The sequence below is a fragment of the Thermobia domestica genome, chromosome 7 (genome assembly GCF_964235325.1).
Source record: "Thermobia domestica chromosome 7, izTheDome1.hap1.1, whole genome shotgun sequence".
NCBI classification, from domain to species: domain Eukaryota; kingdom Metazoa; phylum Arthropoda; class Insecta; order Zygentoma; family Lepismatidae; genus Thermobia; species Thermobia domestica.
Genome location: NC_137460.1, coordinates 44,462,100 through 44,484,857, shown reverse-complemented (window position 1 = coordinate 44,484,857; position 22,758 = coordinate 44,462,100). Strand labels below are relative to the sequence as shown.

At 33.5% G+C, this 22,758-nt stretch overlaps 1 protein-coding gene across 2 annotated transcripts; it reads left to right on the top strand.

The window, feature by feature from the left end:
- Positions 1 to 37: 37 nt before the first annotated feature.
- LOC145690039 (uncharacterized) lies at positions 38 to 15,567 on the top strand. Of its 2 annotated transcripts, none has more exons than XM_081764538.1 (5): positions 38 to 137; positions 7,141 to 7,203; positions 7,713 to 7,791; positions 8,307 to 8,384; positions 10,973 to 15,567. In XM_081764538.1, the coding sequence occupies exon 5, from the start codon at positions 10,981 to 10,983 to the stop codon at positions 15,211 to 15,213; it is 4,233 nt and encodes a 1,410-aa protein (XP_081620664.1). In that variant the 5' UTR covers positions 38 to 137; positions 7,141 to 7,203; positions 7,713 to 7,791; positions 8,307 to 8,384; positions 10,973 to 10,980; the 3' UTR covers positions 15,214 to 15,567. The 2 variants fall into 2 exon arrangements, with proteins under 2 accessions (XP_081620664.1, XP_081620665.1); XM_081764539.1 differs by having other exon boundaries at positions 58 to 137; positions 7,141 to 7,191.
- Positions 15,568 to 22,758: the final 7,191 nt, after the last annotated feature.

Sequence of the window (22,758 nt, the reverse complement as noted above, 5' to 3'; positions counted from 1 at the left end):
TAAACTTTTAGTACAACGATATTCTGCCCTCTTTTGAATCAAGATTTTGCGGAGTCATTATTGGAAAATTTTTTGCAGATTTGTAGTGTGAATAGTGCATCTTGTTAATATTTGTACGCTGATTTACGATCGTTTTGGTAAGTTTAATTTGATTTTATTTTATATTTGAAATTATATTTAAACAATTTTAGATGCATTATTGAGAGTATGCGTTTTGTTTGGAGTAAATTTGAATAATAATAATATAGACACGTATATTATTTGTTTTAATCTAAATTTGTATTCATAAATATTATTGAATGTATTGTGTTTAATAGACAGAATTGGATGTTATTATTTTAGACAGAGTTGAGTTGAATTTCAGTTTAACATTGAGGCTCGTGATCCTTTTGCTTAACATTAAAAGTGGAAATATAGAAGTTTACGTTGGGAATGGAACTAGGGCCTATAATGTAATTGATTGTAAATTTAGAGCTTTTTTTTTCACCAAGGCTATTTGAGACATGAACTTATAGATTAATGTAGGCCACATAAACTGGAGGAATTAACTGGGTTTTTTTTACACCACCACCTAGCCACGGAAGAGCTTTAATTACTAAAAATAAAATTTTAATGGTAGCTTAATGGATATGAATTTAGATTTTAGGCTTTCCTTTTAATTGGAAGAAGCGGGCTAAACCTTGGCATTTGTTTGTTGTAAAAACGTGGAAAACTGTGGCTAGGGTTATACACTTTTTAACCGGCATTGAACACGTAGCTTATAGGTGACGTGTACGTATTTTAGGCAGAGTGGGGAAATATATTTACTTTTGGGCGGTTTTATGAAATACTATTACATATTTTAATGTTTTCTTGAGTATTAAAAGAAGAAAGCTTATTATTGATTGGATTACATCACGAATTGAACCAATAGTTTCAATTAAAAACAAATTTGGTTGATGAGAATGAGCGATGCTTTACTGCAGATTGATTTAATACAGATAGCTTGGGAAGGTAGAATTAGACGAAATTAGATTTTGTGATGCTACCTTATTTAAAATGTGAATCTATTAAATTATTGTAGTACATTAGGATTTATACAGAAATTATAGGTCACATGATTTTATATACCTAGTTGAAACAGCGTATGTTTATTAGTATTAATTTTGCGGGTATGAAACAAAACAGTATTATATTTGTGGGGCATTATTTTGACTTACATAGTTAGAGCAGTTAGACAAAGCATGGCTTGTGAACAACGCGTTTACTGCCACCTATGAACTAAAGTAAGAACTAAGTGTAGAAAACAGTTACAAGACCTCCGTAAAGTTTTTTTAATTCAGAGAAACCATAAAGGATTTTACATTGTACATACTGGTAGGATTACGTTTAAATTAATACGTTTTATTGTAATATTGCGAACAGAGCGATGGCTAATTAAATTATTTACTTTAGCAAAAAAATAGGTCTCTGTGGAGTTTTAACAAAAATAGGTTTCTATGGATTTTTTTTGGCTAGCTATAACTTGTTTTGGCGTTCATCGCTTATGACAGATTTTAAGAACAATTTGAATTTGAGTTTTAAGTGATGATAGGCGTAGATTTGTTTTAGGAAATTTTAAATTTTAAAGAGTTTTGGTAAATGAAAGCATTTGTAGGATAAGTTGTTTTGCTAGTTTCAGAAAATTACCGTATATTGAACCTAGCATGTAGACAATTTCTTTAAGGGAACTGGATTAATTTTAGTTTAATAAAAATATTAACCCGCGAACACGGATTGCTGAATATTGCTTTTGCTTGCGAAAAACCGGGCAAGACAAATAAGATTTTAGCCTATTTTGAGTTTAATGACTTGTATTAGTAGAGAACTTCTTACTAGCTAATTAATTTGTACCTTTTGCGTTTTAGTTCATTTCAAAAGCATACTAATTATTTACAGAAACAAAATTTCATAGGAACTGTTAAAAGTTTGATGAAATGAGAATGTGGGTGGTGAGAATTCATGGAGAAGCCTAGCTTCTTAGAGAAACTAGTAATTATTTCATGACCTGTGGAACCCGTAGAATATTTGGTATTAAGTTATAAAGAATGTAATGAGAACACGCTTAATATAATGAATAATAAGATAAACTAAGACTTAAATTATTGCTTTAAAAACCAAAGCTACAGGGTTCTACAGTTTTGTATAGGATTAATGTTTATTTGTTACAGCCCGTAAGAACAATTTGAATTGATTTAGGAGTCAGTTAGATTTGAAATTGTCCTAGTGGTTAGGATAGCTTGTTTATTGGATATATTGGAATGCAATTGTAGGGCAGCACCAATGGTGAACGCTTTGCCCTGTCCTAAAGTATAAATTTGAACTTTCCATGGTAAAACCGCGCGTTATTTTAGTATTTAATACGTTTCTTGTAATAGTTCTAATTAATTTTACGGAATTTAGGTTCTGAATGTTCGTTGAGATACTTGCTTTGAAGATGAGATTTTATTGCTAAGATCTTAACTTCCTTGTAATAAACTAGTTGGACAAATACTGTTTTATTACAGGTACTTGTACAAATTATGGTTTTACTTATAATTATTTGAGCATTATGCAAACCGTTTGAATGAACAAAATATATTTTGCCATTGCATGTTGGTAGACATTTTGTACAAATAAATAAAACTAAGGCAAACACACTTAATATTTCTTTTATACATTGTAAAAATTAGTCAGAACGGTAAAATTATTTCTTGTTTGTCATAGCAATTAAATGTACTACCATATTGAAAGCAAAAAATATAATTTGCCTAGTATACTGAAATGCTGCACTTGGATACAAACATGTGCTAGCTGGAAAAGCGTTAGATTGAAATTGCGTCGCTTTGTAGCATAGTAAGTAAAGCGCTGGACTCAAGCACTAAAGGTCGCGCGTTCGATCCTCGGTCAGGCTGTGATAAGAATTTTTTTGTTTTTACTTTTGTTTGATTATATTATATTTTCATATTTTCCTTTTCTATGAAAAGTTGTTCTTATTTGTATTCTCTTAATAAATTAGTCGAGCAAATTGTATTTGCGAACTTGAAAAATAAATTGTTTGTTGTGCAATTTTAATTGCTACGCTTTTTATAGAAGCTCGGAATAAGCATAGCTTGTGAACCTATAAATAATTTAAAGATTGAAAATTAAGTGGAGTTTGTAAAAGTTTTTTTTTACGGAAGACACGATAAAACTTATGACAGAAATAAATTACAAGGAATTTCGGAAGAAAGTTTGCAGCATTTATAAACTTAATTGAGAATGGAATAACATACTAAATGATCACTGTGGTTATGAGAGCAGGATTGTAGGTTATGAACATCCACATTGTGCGTTTTGGACCCTTTAGTTATATTTGTCAAAATTATGAGAGTAGGGACTGTTTATAGATAAGAAAAAAACAATTTACTATTGTATTTAAAATAAATGTACAACTTGCATACGTTGATACAATTAGGCGGAACACATTTGACTCACCACGATTCCCTTCAAAGTGACATTTGCATATTTTGGTGTAGTAAGTAAGACGTTTGCCTCATACACTTGCGCTCCCCCTGGTTTAATCATGGACTTACCAATTTTACGTGCTACGCTTATTTTTATATTCTTCTTTTCTATGAAAAGTTGTAAATTATTTATTGAATCCTTTTTTTTAAATCCCACACATGTATAACGTGTTCGAACAGTATATGTGAACACATTTTTATTGTTTCGTATTTCTTAATACCTCGACTCGAACAAGGTGTGAGAAGTTAAAAAGCTCCTTGTTAAAATATGACCCTTATGCATGACCCACACGAACAGCATGTGAGAATATTTTAATTTATTAAAAGCTTCGTGTTAAAATAGAGTGTAAACCTACAAATAATTCCGTGACAGGGACAGCGCAAAATAAGAAAGAAAGAGTGATGGGGCGGTTTACTGGTTTGTTGTAAAATTAGTTAACTGAGCACAGTTACATGGATACTACACAGTACGCGGGAGGGTGCCCTATAAGTATAATTGTTAAGAATAGGAACTGTCCATTGGATTTATCCTATGAGGTTAGGCAATAAGGTGTGACACTGTCGTAGTGTTGGAATGCATACCATCAAGGAACTAAGGGGCAATTCTTACTTTTATACTCTCCTAATAAAATAGTCGGAATAACTTATGTTTATTTTAGTTTCATCACTTTATTAAAAGTTCCGTGTTAATTATTTATTCATTTGTGTTATTTTATTTTATTGGTTCATTTGCTTAGCAAATTCAAAAGAATTCGTTTCGAAAATACTAAGCTCGTTGTTAAAAAAATGTGTGTGTGTGTGTGTGTGTGTAACTGAGTGAGTGAGTGAATGAGTGAGGAAGTGTGTGACTGTGTGTGTGTGTGTGTGAGTGTGTGTGTAACTGAGTGAGTGAGTGAGTGAATGAGTGAGTAAGTGTGTGACTGTGTGTGTGTAACTGAGTGAATGAATGAAAAAATGAAATCTTTAAGTCCCACGGTTATGCTGGTTAGGCTAAATATGTGAGCTAAAATAAGCTCTTAAAAGTATATAGAAAGTGGGAGGAAAACTCCAAGGAAATGGTATTTGTCCACCACAATTTATAAAAATAAATCCAAAGTGAATGTTTGTCATGAAAATGTTGAAATAATTGGTGCGAGCTGGTATCGAACCAAGGACTCCATGCACCAGAGGTGAACGCTCTACCACTGAGCCACCTATGAGTGAGTGAACGAGTTGGTGAGTGAGTGTATGTGTGTGAGTGTGTATGTGTTTGTGTAAGTAAGTGAATTATAAAATACTAAATCAGATTAACAGAAACAAAATACATGTTTTAGACTTAGAGTACAAAATAAAATAAGTTTGTTTGATTTAATCCTCATGCCACGATGCACAAGTTTTAACATTTTGATGCTTTTTCTAACCGTGTATAGCTTAGCTTCAGTTGACCCGTACCCTTTTATACACATTAGGCTCCAATATTTCTTTTATCATGGTTTCCTTATTGTTTGTTTCAGAGACTTTTTTATTAGTATTCCTTGAACTGATATTGGTTTTGATTTTCTTATTTTCTTACATTTTAATACCAGATAGAATATGAAACAACTAGCATTTACCTAGTACCATTCTGCATTTTGTTTTACCTAGTACACAACTATTTCTTTTCTCTACTTTGTTTCCCTTTCTCTTCATCTCTCCCCTGTTTTTCCTGTCTTTCCGCCTACTTTGTTTTTCTTTCTTTCTTTTCACCTACTCCCATCTACATAACTATATCTTCTTTCTCTCTTTCTCTCCCTCTCCCTTCCTGTTTTTCTTCTGTCTCTCCGCCTACTTAGTTTCTTTGTTTCTTTTCACCTACTCCCATCTACCTAACTTCCTTTCTCTCCCTCTCTCTCTTCCTGTTTTTCCTCTGTCTCTCCGCCTACTTTGTTTTTTTCTTTCTTTTGCCTACTCCCATCTACATAACTTTACCTTTTCTCTCTCTACCTGTTTTTCCTCTGTCTCTCCGCCTACTTTGTTTCTTTCTTTCTTTTCACCTACTCCCATCTACATAACTATACTTTTTTCTCTCCGCCTACTTTGTTTCTCTTTCTTTTCACCTACTGCCATTTACATAACTGTATTTTTTTCTCTTTGACAATGAAACTATTTGTCTTTTGTTTTCCTCTATTTATTTGCTTTATTACCTTTTAAACCTAACCTAACTAAAGTTTACTTTGTATTTATCTTTTGCTTTTCTCTTTGTCTTTTCCTTTCTTTATCTTTTGTTTTTTTCTTTGCTTTTCCTCTATTTGATTAACTTCTAAACCTGACCTAACCATGATCTGTGTTTCCTTTCTTTATCTTTTGGTTTTTGCTCTTGTACCTTTTCCACCGCTTGTAGTATTTTCTCTCTACTTTTCCGTCGCTTGTAGTATTTCCTCGGTACCTATTTTCGTCTGTATTTTTTCTCTTCATTGCTCTCTAGCTATGTCATACAGAAATACCTTTCTTTTCTATTTTTTATAGCTCCTTGGCTATTTGTTCTGTTTGCTATGTATGTTCTCTAATTACCTTTTGCTTTTTATTTGTAACTTTAATTGGATTATATTTCGCCTTCAATCGCTTCATTAGAAGCTCAGAGGAATTACATTCCGAAATATTATAAAGCTCCTAATAAATTAGGCGGAGCATCTTATTTTTACGAATCGCATGCTCCTAAGAACAGCTAAGCTAACTTAACCATACTCTGTATCTCTGTCTCATGGTAGTTGGAGTCTCTTTTGTTTTGCTTTTCTTTGGTTTTTTGGATGTACTCCTACAAGATTTTTATGCCTTTGTACTAAGACAATATGTTCCTATTTGGTTGTACATATATTATTCAGCATGCTTCTACGAAACAGCACATATTATATTAGACCTCTCCCATACTAGTCTTGGATATTTACATATGACTTTTACTAGACTTGTCGCTACATGTCCATACTTTAGCTTGCTGCTTGAAAAATTTCTGTTAATAGATTTAATATACGTAACACGAGAATTATCTTAAGATGGGTCTTTTGAATTTTAGTAGATACTATATTCATATAAGGTAATCTATACTATATAGTGTAACCATATAAGAATGTATACTAGATATATACATAGTGTATACATATAAGACTTTATTGTAGATACATACATACTTCGTATATACATATAAGAATCTATAATAGATATTATATTCATATAAGTTAATCTGTGTTATATAGTGTAAGCATATAAGATATTCTATAGTAAATATATATACATATAAGACTTTTTAGTACATATTATATACATATAAGAATCTATAGTAGATGCTATATTCATATAAGGTAATCTATGCTATATAGTGTAAGCATATAAGAATTTATGGTAGATATATATATAGTGTATACATATAAGATTTTATAGTAAATATATATATACATATAAGAATTTATAGTAGATACTATATTCATATAAGGTAATCTATATTATATAGTGTATGCATATAAGATATTCTAAAGTAAATATATATATACATATAAGAATTTATAGTAGATGCTATATTCATATAAGGTATTCTATACTATATAGTGTATGCATATAAGATATTCTAAAGTAAATATATATAAATAATGTATACGAATCTAATACAAATTATGTTATGTTTTAGGTTATCCATTGGTGTGGTCTATTCAAGAACGTACTACCAGAAGTATCAGAGGTAGTACCAAAGGTATTTTTTCTTTACCAATTTGTCATAAATTACTCAAATAGAGCAACCTTGTTGCAATGTAATAAATAATTCATATTATTTACAATATTACTTTTAGAACTGAACTGTTGCGATTATTTTATTCGTTGAACAATATGTGAGTGTACTAATTTTTTATATTCTCCTAATAAATTACTCTGAGCAAATTGTATTAGTGCTCATATTAAAAATTTTGCTTTATTAGCTCTGCTTATTTATTAGATCATTTTATTGCAACTTATTTTGATAAATCGTTGTTAACTTTAATTCAAGCAATTGCTAAGCAAGCTTAGAACACTTACAGTGTGATTATTTTATTCGTTCGTGTTATTTTATTTTATTGGTTCATTTGCTTAGCAAATTCAACTTATTTATTGGTTCGTATGCTAAAGTATACTCTGTAGAATACCTACGGTGTTATTCGTTCGTTTGTTTCACAAACTCTTAAGAAACTTTGTTTCAAGTAGTAAAAAATTGTCTTTTTGTTTTAGGATACTCCAGCAGATTAATTGGACTTCTCTCTTTTGAACCTTTGAAGAAATTGGAATTTAAAAAACCTGCAAATATCCTGTAAGTATGCAATCAATATTAATTCCATTACATATGTTTTTTGAAATAATCTTTAATTTGTTCAGCAACTTTGATCATTTTATTAGAAGCTCAGAACACTTACAGTGTGAACCTACAAATAATTTGTTGGAACGAATCTTTTTTATTCTCTCGTTTGTTACACAAACTCGTTTGCTGTGCAAGCTCTTTATTTATTTATTTCGTAATAAATTACTTGAACACTTCGTGTGAGCATACTAAGGATGTTTGAACAATATGTGAGTGTACTAATTATTTGTATTCTTTTTTAGTCGGAGCAACTTATTTTAGTTTGATGTTAATTATTTATTGGTTCGTTTTCATTAAAGAAAACTCAGAGAACATTATGTGAGTTCCAAATTATTAAAAAAGCTCATTGTTAAACTGAAAGTTGATAAAAAATGATTACTAAATACCTTACTGTGCATTAATTTTGTAACAAAATGAAAAATATAGAACTGAAATTGTATACTAATAAATGTTTTTTATGGTTTCAGTGTTGACAGCGGCATACAAGTGCACCGTAAATTAATACATCGTGTCCTGTTAGATCTGTTGACATCTAACCAGCGGTGGTAAGTGTTGCAAACTTTAAAATTTTTTAGTTCAAGAGTATATGAACATTAAATAATTAAAATTTTAACTTAATGAAACTACAATATTAAATTTTACATAATGAAAGACATACTGACAAATAATTTTAACTAAACTAACTTTACATGTGTGCAATGAACAATTGAAATTATATCCAAACTTATATTTTCGTTTGAAACATTTAATTTTTTAAAATTACATTTTGCATTAACATTTTTATTTTGCAACTAAAGAGTTTCATGTAAACATATAATGAATTACATTTTACAATAAAATTTTCATGTAAAAAATTACATTTTTTAATTTACACTTTGCATTTTTTAATTTACATTTTACTTTTACATTTTTTAATTTACATTTTTACATTTTACTTTTACATTTTTTAATTTACATCTTTACATTTTACTTTTACATTTTTTAATTTACATTTTTACATTTTACTTTTACATTTTTAATTTACACTTTTGCATTTTTTAAATTTTACAATCAAAGAGTTTCATGTGAAATTGCATTTTTAATTTACATTTTACTTTTACAATTTTAAATTTACACTTTGCATTTTCAATTTTACATTTCACTTTGTATTTATTTTACAATCAAAGAGTTTCATGTAAACATATAAAGAATTGCATTGTAAGAATTTAATGTCACTTAAAAAATAGACATTAACGTTTACAGTTAAAGTATAAAATAAAATTAAGTGAACTTTCATTAGTAGTGTATTATAAAAATAGTTACAATAATACAAAATTTACAAATTGAATAGTCACAATAATATTTATTGATTATATTAGTTTTCTTTGTTGATGCATTTCATTGAATACTGTAGAACATTTATCAAATTAATTATTTTAACTGTTTAGTTAATTTAATATGCTTTTCTAACTATGCGTCTTTTAAATCTAGTATTTGATCTTTTAAATAGATATGCTTTTCCTAACCTGATTTAATTATTTTAATTTTGCTATTCCTATTTAATAAATTTTCTCTTCTGATTGATGTTTACCTATGATTTGTAACTAATAGAGCTTTCATTCTAACCATACGTAATTTTTTTAACTATAATTTGTAACAATTAAGTATTTCAATGCTATTTTGAATAAACTGTAATAATTAAGTATCTTTTAAAATCTGCTGTTTTTATGCTATCGTTTGTTTAATAATTGGTTTAATTAAATATGGTTTTGCTAACCTATATGGATTAATTATCTATATTCTTTTAACCTTTGGTATCTAATAATGTTCTGATGCTTTGGGTCATAAACTGTTCTAAACCTTTTCTAACCTTGTTTCTTAATTGATTTTCTGCTAAACTATTTCTTCTTTGATATGTTTTGTTTACTATGTTATTTTTATTTAATTGTGTTTCTGTTTATTACTACTTGGATTTTTTTTATTGCCAATGTTATTTTGAAATGATTTTTATTCTTTAAAATGTTTGCATCATAGGTGTTCTCTTTCAAATATGAAAATATTAATGTCCGTGAAAATTAAATATTCGGAAACATTCGGTTAAGTTCGGAAATCTTCGAAAATGTCACATGAGTTTAAATAATACATGTTTGTAAAATGGCATTATTACTTTAGAAAATATTTTCGTTGATACATAATTAATCAGTCTGTGTACAAGATTACAAACTAAATTATCTGCGTACGAGACTTTAAAGTAAGTGTATTTGGGTACAAGATTACAAACTAAATGCATTTGGGTACAAGATTACATTTCCGAAAGTATAAATAGAGCGCAGCAAGCCGCGGCGGATCAGTATAGAAGAAGTACTGCTAGAGTAAAGACGTTTCTACTTGTACTTTTCGGGACATTGTTGTCGGAAACTATAATTAGATTTGCTGGTCTTAAACTATTGAAAAATAAACATTTATCCATATTTCGGTAAACACATAGTGGATTATATCATAAAGTTAGTTATCTTCGGAAAACTTCGCATGGAATTCTGGGAATTTTTCATATTTGCGTCTATATAAGAGCGGGAAAAGTGCGCGGTGGTCAGTATAGCAAAAGAAATTGTACGGTGAAGACGTCTCTTCGTGTTGTTAACGGAAAGTGTTGTTAACTGATAAAGTTAAACAGTATCTTTGAGAAAATACTTAGTAAATTATTAGCCGTGTGGAATTTTGGAAATTTACATTATCTCCGTGTATATAAGAAGCTCAAAATCATTAATTGGTCATTCTACAGAAAGCAGTTCCATCGTGCGGACGTGTTTTTGGATACAAAATAAATAGAGGAATAAAGATATTGGAAAAAGTATAAATAAAGTTCATAGAGCAATTGGAAATTATTTCACATAATTACTCGTAGAGGTAACATCGCTCCGTTGGTTCTAAGTTAGAAGATTCTTGGAAGTGGCCGTAATCAAAGAAATAGTGTTTATAAGATTTTACGCAAAACATAGTTCAGTTTGTTTTTGTACTTCGAGGTGTAAACATAGTCTTTTAGGAAGTTACCGCAATTAAAGTTTACACATAAAAGTAAATTAAATATTCGTGCGATATAAATTAGTGTATAATAATAAGGTGAAATAACTAATTAATTATTTGTTTAAATTAGATTCAACAATGGCATACGAGGGAATCAACACTATTAAAGCCATGTTGCAGCTGTTGGAATCACGTGGATATGATGATGGCGGAGAAGTTTTCTTTACGTGGGAGGTGGTGACGCAATGTCATGCATTAGGGGTGCGTGTGTATAACGAGCAATACGCGCGTTTATTACGTGCATTATTGGCGCATTTTGGGCATGACCCTGTTGTTATTTTGGCAAAATGTAAGTCCGCGAAGGATATTATTGATTTATATCGTACGGGCTTCTTTTGTCAAGATAACATCCGGGTATTGGCGCGTGAAAAATTTAGAGAGTTGGTATCTGCAGGGAAGACTTCTGGCTTAACTGCAGATGACTCTGTCGAGTTCATGGGTGAACCTGTAAATTTGCCAGGTCCTAGTTCTGCACCAGAAAATCAAATGTATGGTGCTGGAACAAATGATAATTTTTCCATCATTGGTAGTAAAACTAAACATTATCCATACTTTGGCTTGCGGGGAAAGGAAATTACCGTTAAGCGCATGCGTAACATAGGAATCGAAGACCCGGTTGTTTATTTGGAGAAACTCTTTGAGTATGTACAACAGCATGCGTTAAACGACGTTGACGATAACATGTATGTTGGTATGGTTATCGAGAGCTCTGCCTCGACGATAAACAAGCCAGTATACATGACGTGGCGTCCTAAGAAGGAATTGAACCCGGAGGCCTTTTTTAGATCAGTAGAGAACGTACTTAATAGTAACGAGCACTTCCTTTTCGGGGATTCAGTAATCTTTAGGATACACACTGTAAATCCTCGCAAGGGAAGAGGTAAAACACGTGGCAATAGTAAGTACGTTGATCTTACTACACATCATGAACAAAGTACCATCCCGTTAAACAAAGACATATACTGCCTTCCCAAGAGTATTATCCTTGGGATGGCAAAAGCCGAGCATAATCGTAAGCAGGTATATGAATTAAAAAACCACCCGAAACGTCTACTCAAGCAAGCCATGGATTTGTGTGATAATGCTGATGTTACCATTAAACATCAAAATGGCTGTACTATTGATGATGTAAAAAAATTTCAACAATACCTGGCACCCAACTACCAAATCGTAATATATGAAAGGAACGCCATGAACCGGGAGTACAATGTAATTTATCCGGGAGTAAAAGCAGAAAAACAAATCCTTATCCATTACGAAAAAGGTCATTATGAATTAATTACATGCATTACGTCTCTGTTGGGTATGAGAGGATATTGTAAGCATTGTTTACAGGGATATAATCATGCACAATACCATAAGTGTGGTGCTAAGTGCAATGCATGTGAAGTATACCACGAGGTATGTGCTGATAATATTAAGCGGGAATGTAATGATTGTCATAGATTGTTTCCTTCGGCTGAATGCTTTACGAATCATAAGAGTGTAATTGGACGTGGCAAGAGTATATGTGAAACAAAGCGGTTTTGTACCGAATGTGCTAAAATGTACAATTTACGTCGTAGGAAATCTGAGCATCAATGTGGTGAGCGTTTGTGTAAGTCTTGTGACAAGCATGTAGACGCTGATCATATTTGTTATGTTCAGAAGTCCAGTCAATCACATATTGATAGATTCCTATACATCGTATTTGATGTGGAAACGATGTTACTTCGTAAAAATGAATGTGAGGAACAAGAACACTGCGTTAACTATGTGGTTTGCAGGAATATATGTCATGCTTGCAAGGACACAGAGCTGGATGATCCATGTTTTGTTTGTGGAAATGAACAGGGAAAACGTGAGTTTGACTTTTCAACGATCGATGAGTTCATTAATTTCGTATTGATGCCTCGTCCAAAGTTTCAAAAAATCATTGTGCTTTCGCACAATGGTTCTAGTTATGATGTCCAGTTCAGTTGTAGGAATTTAATAGAAAAACATTGCTTATCTCCCACCCTTATTATGCAGGGTCAAAAAATTATTGAAATGCGGCTTGGTAATAAAATTATTTTCCGGGATACTTACCTCTATATGGGTATTAAGCTGTCAAAATTACCCAAAACTTTAGGCTTGCGCGGTAATTTACGAAAGGGATATTTCCCATATTTGTTTAATACGTTCGAAAATCAAAATTATGTAGGTAAGATTCCTGATGTTAAGTTTTTTGATCCTGACAGTATGAGTTCTTCCGATCGACAGCAATTAATCACCTGGCACCAAGAACGTGCTTTAAGTGGTGAGCAGTACGATCTGCACAAAGAGATGGTAATGTACTGCCGCAACGATGTTAAAATCCTTGCTGAAGCGGTCATCAAGTTTTCAAACTTGATCGAGGAAAAAACTCACGGTATTCAATGTTTTATTTCATCGTCCACTATTGCAAGTTTGGCTATACTAACGTATCGATCAACATACTTACCTGAAGAGACAATTCCAGTTATTCCTCCTCTCGGGTTCGATCATCGTAACCAGCAGAGCTTAAAAGCAATGTATTGGTTACGGTATTTGGAACGTACCGAAGGAAAAAGAATTCAACATTCTGGGAATGGATTGGGACGATCTTTTGGTAAATATAAGGTCGATGGGTTTGATAACCTGACAAAAACTGCATACGAATTTAACGGGTGTTACTTCCATGGGTGCCCAAGGTGTTATACAACGCTTCGGGATCAGCCCCTAGACAGTTCCTCTAGTCATGCTACATCATTGCAAGAACGGTATGAAAATACGATCACAAAAACCGCATTCCTTAAAAAATTAAATCTCAATGTTGTTGAGATATGGGAATGTGAATGGGACAGCATGGTGAAAAACGACAAAAAATTACAAGAGTTTATCAAAACTCAATGTAAGGACCTTGTCAATCATCTTGCACCTAAAGAAGGTTTTCATGGTGGTCGTACTGAATGCTTTAATGCATTGTACGAATGTAGCAATGACGAAACAATTCAGTATTTGGATGTAACATCGTTATATCCATATGTGATGGCTCGTAAGCCGATGCCTGTAGGGAAGCCTAAAATACATAAGGGGCCGGACTTTCCAGAAGTGGAAAGTATTCACGGGCTAGTTAAATGTACCGTTTTGCCTCCAACTGATTTGTATTTTCCGGTCCTGCCATATGTTGCGAGAGGGCGATTACTTTTCGGACTCTGCCGTACATGTATGGAGGAGGAAAACATCAACAATTGCTTGCATTGTGAAAGTGATCGTGCCATTACCGGTACATTCTGCACCCCAGAATTGCATAAGGCTATACAGTGTGGCTATAAAATACTCGCCGTTAAAGAAATATGGGAATTCGAACTCGTAGGTTCGGAGGATTGTAATGAACGTAGTTTATTCCGCGACTACGTGAATTCTTTCCTCCAAATGAAGCAGGAATCCTCTGGTTTTAATGATTCATGCCACACTCAAGGAGACGAAGAAAAATATATTAAGGAGTATCTAGTCCACGAGGGCATACAGTTAAATCATAGCAATATCAGGAAGAACCCGGGACTGAGGTATATCTCCAAGATATTCCTCAACTCATTATATGGAAAATGGGGGCAGCGAACAGATCTTCCGCAATCGAAAATTGTTGATGATCCAGAAACATTTTTGACCTACTTACTGTCAGCGCAATATGAGGTGCAAACAGTGTCACACATTGGTGAACGTCATCTCATTATCACATATAAAGACATCGAAAATGAAAACAGGCCCTGGAAATTTTCGAATGTCGTGCTTGCTGCGTTTATTACATCTTGGGCAAGGCTAAAACTCTATGACCTCTTGACGGCTGTAGGGCCTGAAGCCGTATTATATTGTGACACGGACAGTATTATGTATGTTCAAAAACGAAATGATAAGCCCAAGCTTACCACTGGTTCTTATTTGGGTGAGCTAACTGACGAAATACCAAATGGGTGGGAAATTGACATGTTTATAAGTATGGGACCTAAAAATTATGCGTATAGGTTAAAAGAAATTGGGTCGGGAAAAGTAGAGTATGTATATAAAATTAGAGGCATCACATTAGATAGTAGAACTCGGGAAAAAATCACGTTTAATCACTTTTTTGATTTAGTCCGCGGAAAAATTGAAAAAAAGGAGTTAAACAATCCAGGTAGGATAGTTCGTAAGAGAGGGTTTATCATTGTATCTCGACCAGAGACAAAAACACATCGACAAGTCAATAACAAAAGACGTAGACTTAACCCGACTGATAAAACAAATTACACAAGCATACCGTATGGATATAGAAGTGATAGTCTTGTCCTGTGATGAGTGAATGGTTGAATGTATATGTGCAATTTGTAAATATTCCCAGTGCATTAATTTTTTATATAATTTATCAATGATATGAATGAAGGGAAATAAATATGGCAATCATACATTGATCTCCTCCTGGATATACCATATTAGATTCTTTACAGTATAAGGTTTCTTTCTATAACTCACAAGTTGTGCTTATTATATCACCTGCACAATATACCTAAGTTGCATCCTATCTTCAATTTGTAAATAGCCTATTATATATTGTAAATAGATTTTTCATATATTATATAAATTTTGTAAATAGACTTTTCATATATTGTTAATAGATTTTCATATTGCAAATAGTGTTTTTATTTAATGTAAATAGCGTATTTCAAATATTAAATTGTTTTATGTTAATCAAGTACAAATAATACAAATACCACTATAACATTGTATATATCATTATATTCAAACATATATTTTACAATTTTTATTTTTATTATATATCTACATTTTTATTTTTATTATATATCTATATTTTAATTTTTATTATATATCTACATCTTTTTATTTTATTATATACAATCAATTTTTATTATATATTTTACATTTTTAATTTTTATTATATATTTTACATTTTTTATTTTATTATATTTACATTTTTTTAAATTTTTTATTATATATAATTGTTTATCATTATTTTTACAATAAAAATTTTTTAAAACTAAATTCGTGCCTTTAATTTCTATATCCTATACAATTAAAAAGGTACATAATAGAAAAAGTATGTGTATTCTGTATAAGATAAAGGAAGAATACATATACTTCATATACTATTTGGTCTAGGAATTAATTCGTGCGGGTGGACAACAGATGGCGCAACGAACGGAGCGTCCCACAGTTCCGTGTATCCACACATGTGTTGCAAACCCCTGTCATCGCGTATCGTTCGTAGTATAGGGCAGTGGATTAAAGCGTCAACAACACCAGTTTGTAGTTAAGTGAACATGGCGCAATTTGTGCCTGATAAAGTGTTTTTGCGGGGTGTCCTGCTGCATTACTTTAACATGCAGAAAAGTGCGACTGAAAGTCATCGTATTTTGGTGGAAGTGTATGGTGACCATGCTCTAGCTGAGCGAACGTGTCAGAAGTGGTTTGCACGGTTTAGAAGTGGTGATTTCGGCTTGGCAGACCAAGAGCGAGCTGGACAGCCGAAAAAATTTCAAGACGAAGAATTGACAGCATTGCTCGAGCAGGATTCGTGTCAAACGCAGGAACAACTTGCAGCAGCATTAGGCGTTAATCAAACAACAGTCTCCAAACGCTTGAAAGCCATGGGAATGATTCAAAAGATGTCACATTGGGTTCCACATGAATTGAAAGACAGACACGTTGAAAGACGAAAAACCATTTGCGAATTGCTGCTTCAACGACAGAGCAGAAAGGGGTTTCTGCATCGAATTATTACGGGTGATGAGAAGTGGATCCATTACGAGAACCCTAAACGAAAAAAGGCCTGGGTGAAACCAGGTGAACCAGGTCCATCACAACCAAAACGAGATATTCACTGTGTAAAGGTTATGCTGTGCATATGGTGGGATATGAAAGGTGTGGTGTACTATGAGCTGCTGCAACCGGGTGAAACTATGAATGGAGAACGTTATCGACGACAATTAATGCGTTTGAAGCAAGCTCTGGCCAGAACACGACCAGAATGGGAGAACAGACATGATAAACTTATTGTTCAACATGATAACGCTCGCCCACATGTCGCAAAACCGGTCAAAACCTATTTAGAAAATGTCGGATGGGAAGTTTTACCCCACCCGCCGTATTCACCAGACGTTGCTCCTTCGGACTACTACTTGTTCGATTGCATGAACAACGATTTGATTGGACAGCGGTTTACTTCTTCAGAAGATATCGAAACATGGGTCTCTGACTGGATCGCTTCCAAGGATGAGGACTTCTTTCGCCACGGAATCCGTACATTGCCTGACAGATGGGCGAAAGTGATGGCTAGCGATGGACAATATTTTTCTTAAGGTATTTATGTATTTTGTGTTTGTACTACAGCTTCAATGTGTGCGTACCAACCGCACGAATTAATTCCTAGACCAAATATTATATAGGTTTATTTAGGTATATTATACTAAAGTATGTGTATTCTGTATAAGATAAAGGAAGAATACATATGCTTCATATGCATAAAAATAAAGTATAGATAAAGGCACAATATTAATACTTTTCATAAAATTACAATATCAAATTCATATATTCATTCAATGAATTATTATTTTATTAAATTCAATAATAATCTGAATCAAAAATGTCAACCGAGGTTATAAATATATCCTAAAACATGAAATTATAAAATGCGGTATCGCAATGTTTATTTGTTCGCGCAACAAGTTCTACGTCATAAAGAAAATAATCAACATCAATGAAGCAACCAAAAATAAACAGCAGCGCAGGTGTTATCAAAGGTAAGTAAACTTTCTCTTCTTACTTAAGTTAAAGTATTGGGTAAACATACAAAGTGCTCCAAAAAATACCGTTAGCGTTCGCGGCTGTTGGGCGGGCGGCAAATATACAGAGCGGGCGGCGCGACAATAATGGCGCCAGCACAAAGCTAGCGTTTGGTACAGCACGGGTGCCGGGCAAACGGCAAATATACAAAACAGTCTTGCAACGGTAATGGCGCCAGCGCAAAGGTCACACATACGTAATAAAGTATACAAAGCGAGCGGTAAAAGTATAAAGGGAAGTCGCGACGAACTCCAATAGTAAGGGCAACAGCGCAAAGGTCACACTTGCGTGATAAGATAAAGGATTATCAATCTGGTGTAATTGCAATATCATTACTTCAATTGAAAAACTAATTGAAGTGTACTTAAAATAAGTCATAAAAGGAAACAATAATTACATTACATACAAAAATTATCGAAAATCTAGTTACTTTTCGGTGCAACACTGCAAAAAATCACTAAAAATCCCTTAAAAAATCAGGAAAATTTACCTATTTAGGGGAAAAAAGAATCACTGTAATTATTCTCAGTACAGGCAACACTGAGAAATGGCGACAATATAGGGATATAACTACTTGGTGCGTTTTACAATTTGCAAAAACAAGCAGTTTTGTGAGAGCGCAGCATGATTTCAAACGACAATTTAATGCTGATCCACCCACACACAAATCCATTGTGAAGTGGCATAGAACGTTTATTGAGACGGGGTGCATTTGTGATCAAAGAAAAGGACATTCAGGGCGACGTCCAGTCTCCGAGGAAACTGTGAAGCTCGTAAGAGCAGCCTTCGTACACACCCCACAGAAGTCTCACGTAAAGCTAGCAGAGAGTTGCAGATGCCACAAGCAACAGTAAGCAAGATCTTATGCAAGCGTTTGCGGTGTTACCCGCACCGACTGCAGTTGGTTCAGAAGTTATACCCACAAGACAAGGTAAAGCGCCGTGAGTTCTGTGAGACTATGCAAAATTTCATGGAGGACGACGAAAACTTTCTGACGAAGATCATTTTCAGCGATGAGGCGACATTTCACTTAAATGGAAAGGTGAATAGACACAATGTAAGGATATGGGGAACCCAGAATCCTCATGCAACTGTAAATGTGGAACGTGACTCACCGAAAATCAATGTTTTTTGTGCAATATCAGAGCGTCGGGTGCACGGTCCGTTCTTCTTTCAGGAACAAACAATTACAGTTGAAAGTTACTTAGCATTGCTACGTAACTGGTTGATTCCGCAACTTAGTAATGCAGAGATAGACGACTTCGTTCTACAACAAGATGGAGCGCCGCCACACTGACATCGTGCTGTACGCAGGTTTCTAAACGAGAACCTCCCAAACCGATTGATAGGGCGCTCTGGAGTCAATGATCAAGTTCTTTGCAAGTGGCCTCCAAGATCACCTGACCTCACTGTTTGTGACTTCTTTGTGTGGGGATTTGTTAAGGACAAAGTGTATGCACCTCCACTACCCGCAACTCTGAACGATCTCCAAGAACGCATCAGTGATGCTGTCAACTCCATCACACCGGATATGCTTCACAACGTGTGGTTGGAGCTAGATTACTGCCTCGATATTTCCCGCGTTACAGGTGGAGCGCACATCGAGTGTTTGTGATTTCAATTATTGCTACAAAAACTTTTTGAGTTTATGTATCATTGTTCAAAATTTCAGCAAAATATTCCTTCGCATATTAAATTTACACTAATTTGAAACCTGGGACTGTTTCTGTGCTCACCCTGTACAGTATATTGCAAGCCTTATTCAGAAAGTATTTCTTTTGCGGTTCTGAGTAGAAAGCATTTAAGAGGGTTGAATAGTAAATAGAAAATAGACAGGGCTGAAAAAAGAGGACAGAAGTTAATAGACGAAAAATATAGTTTTACGAGTACTTTCGTTTTTAGCAAACAAGTTAAGTTTCAACCAACTATATGCATCTTGCTAACACTTAGTTTAGTTAGAAGTGTTGCACTGCCTGAACCAAGTATTTAGTTAAGGAGTATGTAAACTGATAAGATGATTTTACTCACTTTTTTCTCACCATACGTAGTTTTATAATGATATTGTTGTAGTTTTGAAGAAACATGAACTTCTTATGCCTCTAAATTTCATTTAATATCGAGAAACATAACTTATTTCAAATCACGAGGTAATATATATTTTGGAAAGTATAACTATTTGAGGGTAAAAAAATATTGGTTTTGACTTTAACGTCCTTTTCAGTGTCAAGTCTGCATGAGACGTGGATTTCCAGGTTAACATGAGATCCAGATCACATGAACTCTTACGGAGAATCGAACCCGGATCTCACGTGCAAAATGTACGAGTTGTAGTATACAGCCAGAAGCAGGCGTGCATTCAGAATTTTTTGTTGGGAGAGGCCCAAGCTTTTTTTTGGGGGGGGGGGTCTAATACTACAAGCCACTACGTTTATGTAGTATTGAACAAGTATTATTCTGTAACCGAAAAGACTATAAGTACTTGTAAAATACTTCCATCTATATTTTCAGGAGAAAATAGAACTAGAGTTTTTTTTTTAAGATAAAGAGTTGTTATTGTTGAGTTGATTTTAGCGTCTCTTTCAGCAGAGAGGCTATATGAGACGTGGACCTACTGATTAACGTGGAATCCGAACCACATGAAGTCCCCCCGGGAATCGAACCCGGGTCTTCCACACTTAGCCACGAAGGAGCTCATCATAAGAGAAAGAGTACAGATAAAGTGTAAGATCGAATTTTCGTACTGTAGTAATCATTTGCCTCTTAAAACAAGTATTGTTTTATTGAGAAAGTGTACAAATGTATGCTCAGTTTCAGGAAGTTTTGGGGGAAGTTCAGACCCGGTGGACCCCCTTCCCCGTGAGTGCGCCACTGGCGAGAAGGAAGATCTATTATCATAAGGTATACGGACACTATACGAATGTATGCTTTCTTTTTAGGTTTTACGTTCCTTAAGGATTTATGCTAGGTTTTGAGTTCTGCCTCACCTTGGACATGAGTACTTTTATTGCATATACTTTCTTTCATGTTGGTTACTCAAGTATTTCTCAACTTCTGCTTTAGACTGCAACACCGATATAATTTCGTATGTCTCGAAACTCCAATTCAACATTACCTCTTATTGATAAATGATAGCTAGGATCTTGGAAGCGGATAAATAATCTCGGAGCACCAGTTAGGCATCAATGGTGGAAAGTTTTAGGTCGTCCAGAGATATTTGGAACGCTCATTGGATCAGCCACGTGCCAGTGGAGGGTCTGGGGGCAGCCAAAATGCAGACTATGATAGGCATATCATGAGTTTACAATTTTACATGGGTCCTGTAGAAGTTTCCAACTCAACTCTCTCTCTCTCGATGTATATTATGGCTAAGCTGTACGTTGACATTGTAGACTTCAAGTAGACTATTGTTTTACACATTGCATAACAGAGAAACTGCAACTGAAACTACATCCAATGTTTCAAAAAATTTCAAAAAAAAAAAAAAAAGTAAAAGGCAGCGCTTACTATAAATTTCCAAAAATGTATTGTCACTGAAAAAAACTAGGGATCTTGGGCTCTCTGGCCCTGGTCTAGATCTGCCACTGGCGACATGGACATTTATGAATGTAGCAAGAGTAAGGTCGTTGTTACATTAACTTATTATCTGTTTCTTGAATTCAAAGTGTGATATATAATTGGCAAATCATGGAAAGTTCTCACCAGATGTAAATTCACACAAACTGTGAGTACTTTACTGTCAAGTATTAAGAGTCTTCATCCCGGCGAAATTAAAATACCGCTAATTTTACAGTAATTATGTGATATCTTCAAATAGATAAAAGATAATTGAAATATGGAACAAGAGCGCCCTAGACAATATTATTTTGCGTGAGGTACCGTTATCACAAGTCATCTAGTGGCTTTCCGTTTTCAGCTGTTTAGAAACGCGAAAATAAATGCCGATTTTCAAAATGGCTCGAAATCGAAAGCAGATAAGTGAGTCGTGATAACGGTTTCTCATGTAAAATAATATTGTCTAGGGCGCTCTTGTTCCACATTTCGATTATCTTTTATCTATTTGAAGATATCACATAATTACTGTAAACTTAGCGGTATTTTAATTTCGCCGGGATGAAGACTCTTGTTTTTTTTTAAATATTAAAAACAAAACTATGAAAAATGAGAGAAATAACTTAAATAATTAAATCATCTTTCATCATGTATTATTCTTTGGATTAAATATTCAAACTGTTGTTAAAAGCTACACACGTTCGTGCCTGGTTGGCTGGGCAGAAATGGGTGTACACCTTGAGGCTTACTAACCGTGAACACTTTATTTTATTTTATTTTTAAGTCACGAGAGGGCATAAAATACATGAGTATTGTCATGTGAAATAGGTGAAGAACATATATTACATTTAAAAGAAAAAGAGGGAAAGAAAGAAGAAGTCCAATGCTAACTGGATTTTCTTAAGAAAATCCTAATCTTTAGAAGGAAATACAGATTTTTCTTTTTAAGGTTAAGAAAAGCAAGAAAAAAAAATAATGGTCTTATTTTAGCTCACACACAGAGAGAGACAGACTCCATTACATTACTGTGCGGACAAAACACAAAACTTGATGTCAAGAAAATGTTTCGTTTTAACACCTTGCCTCCACAGAATGATTAACTAATGTGTGGTATTTTCTTGTAACGCAGGTTTGTTTCGTTTTCTTCTATATATTTTTAAATATTAATGACAGTAAGATACTGTCGAACTTGTTTTTCCCAGATAATGAATTGTTTTAACCTGTATCTCCCAGAAAAATCAATAGATGTCGTTGCTAGTATTCTGATTTTTCTGTTAGCATCTGGTTGGTATTCTTTTAACGAGATGGGAAAGATGGAACTGAACATTTTTTTTGTTTTGAAGACACAAATAAGTTAAAACAAAGAAAAGTTTTAAAGATAAGAAGAAAAATGAACGTAATTAAAGGAAGACCAAAAACGAATAAGAATTTGGGAAAGACTCGCTTTTTCTTTCTTTCTTTCTTTCTTTTGGAAACACACAACTTGATATC

What these genes read in the sequence shown, in the direction of transcription:
- LOC145690039 (XM_081764538.1), top strand. Translation starts at nt 10,981, where the DNA reads ATGGCATACGAGGGAATCAACACTATTAAAGCCATGTTGCAGCTGTTG.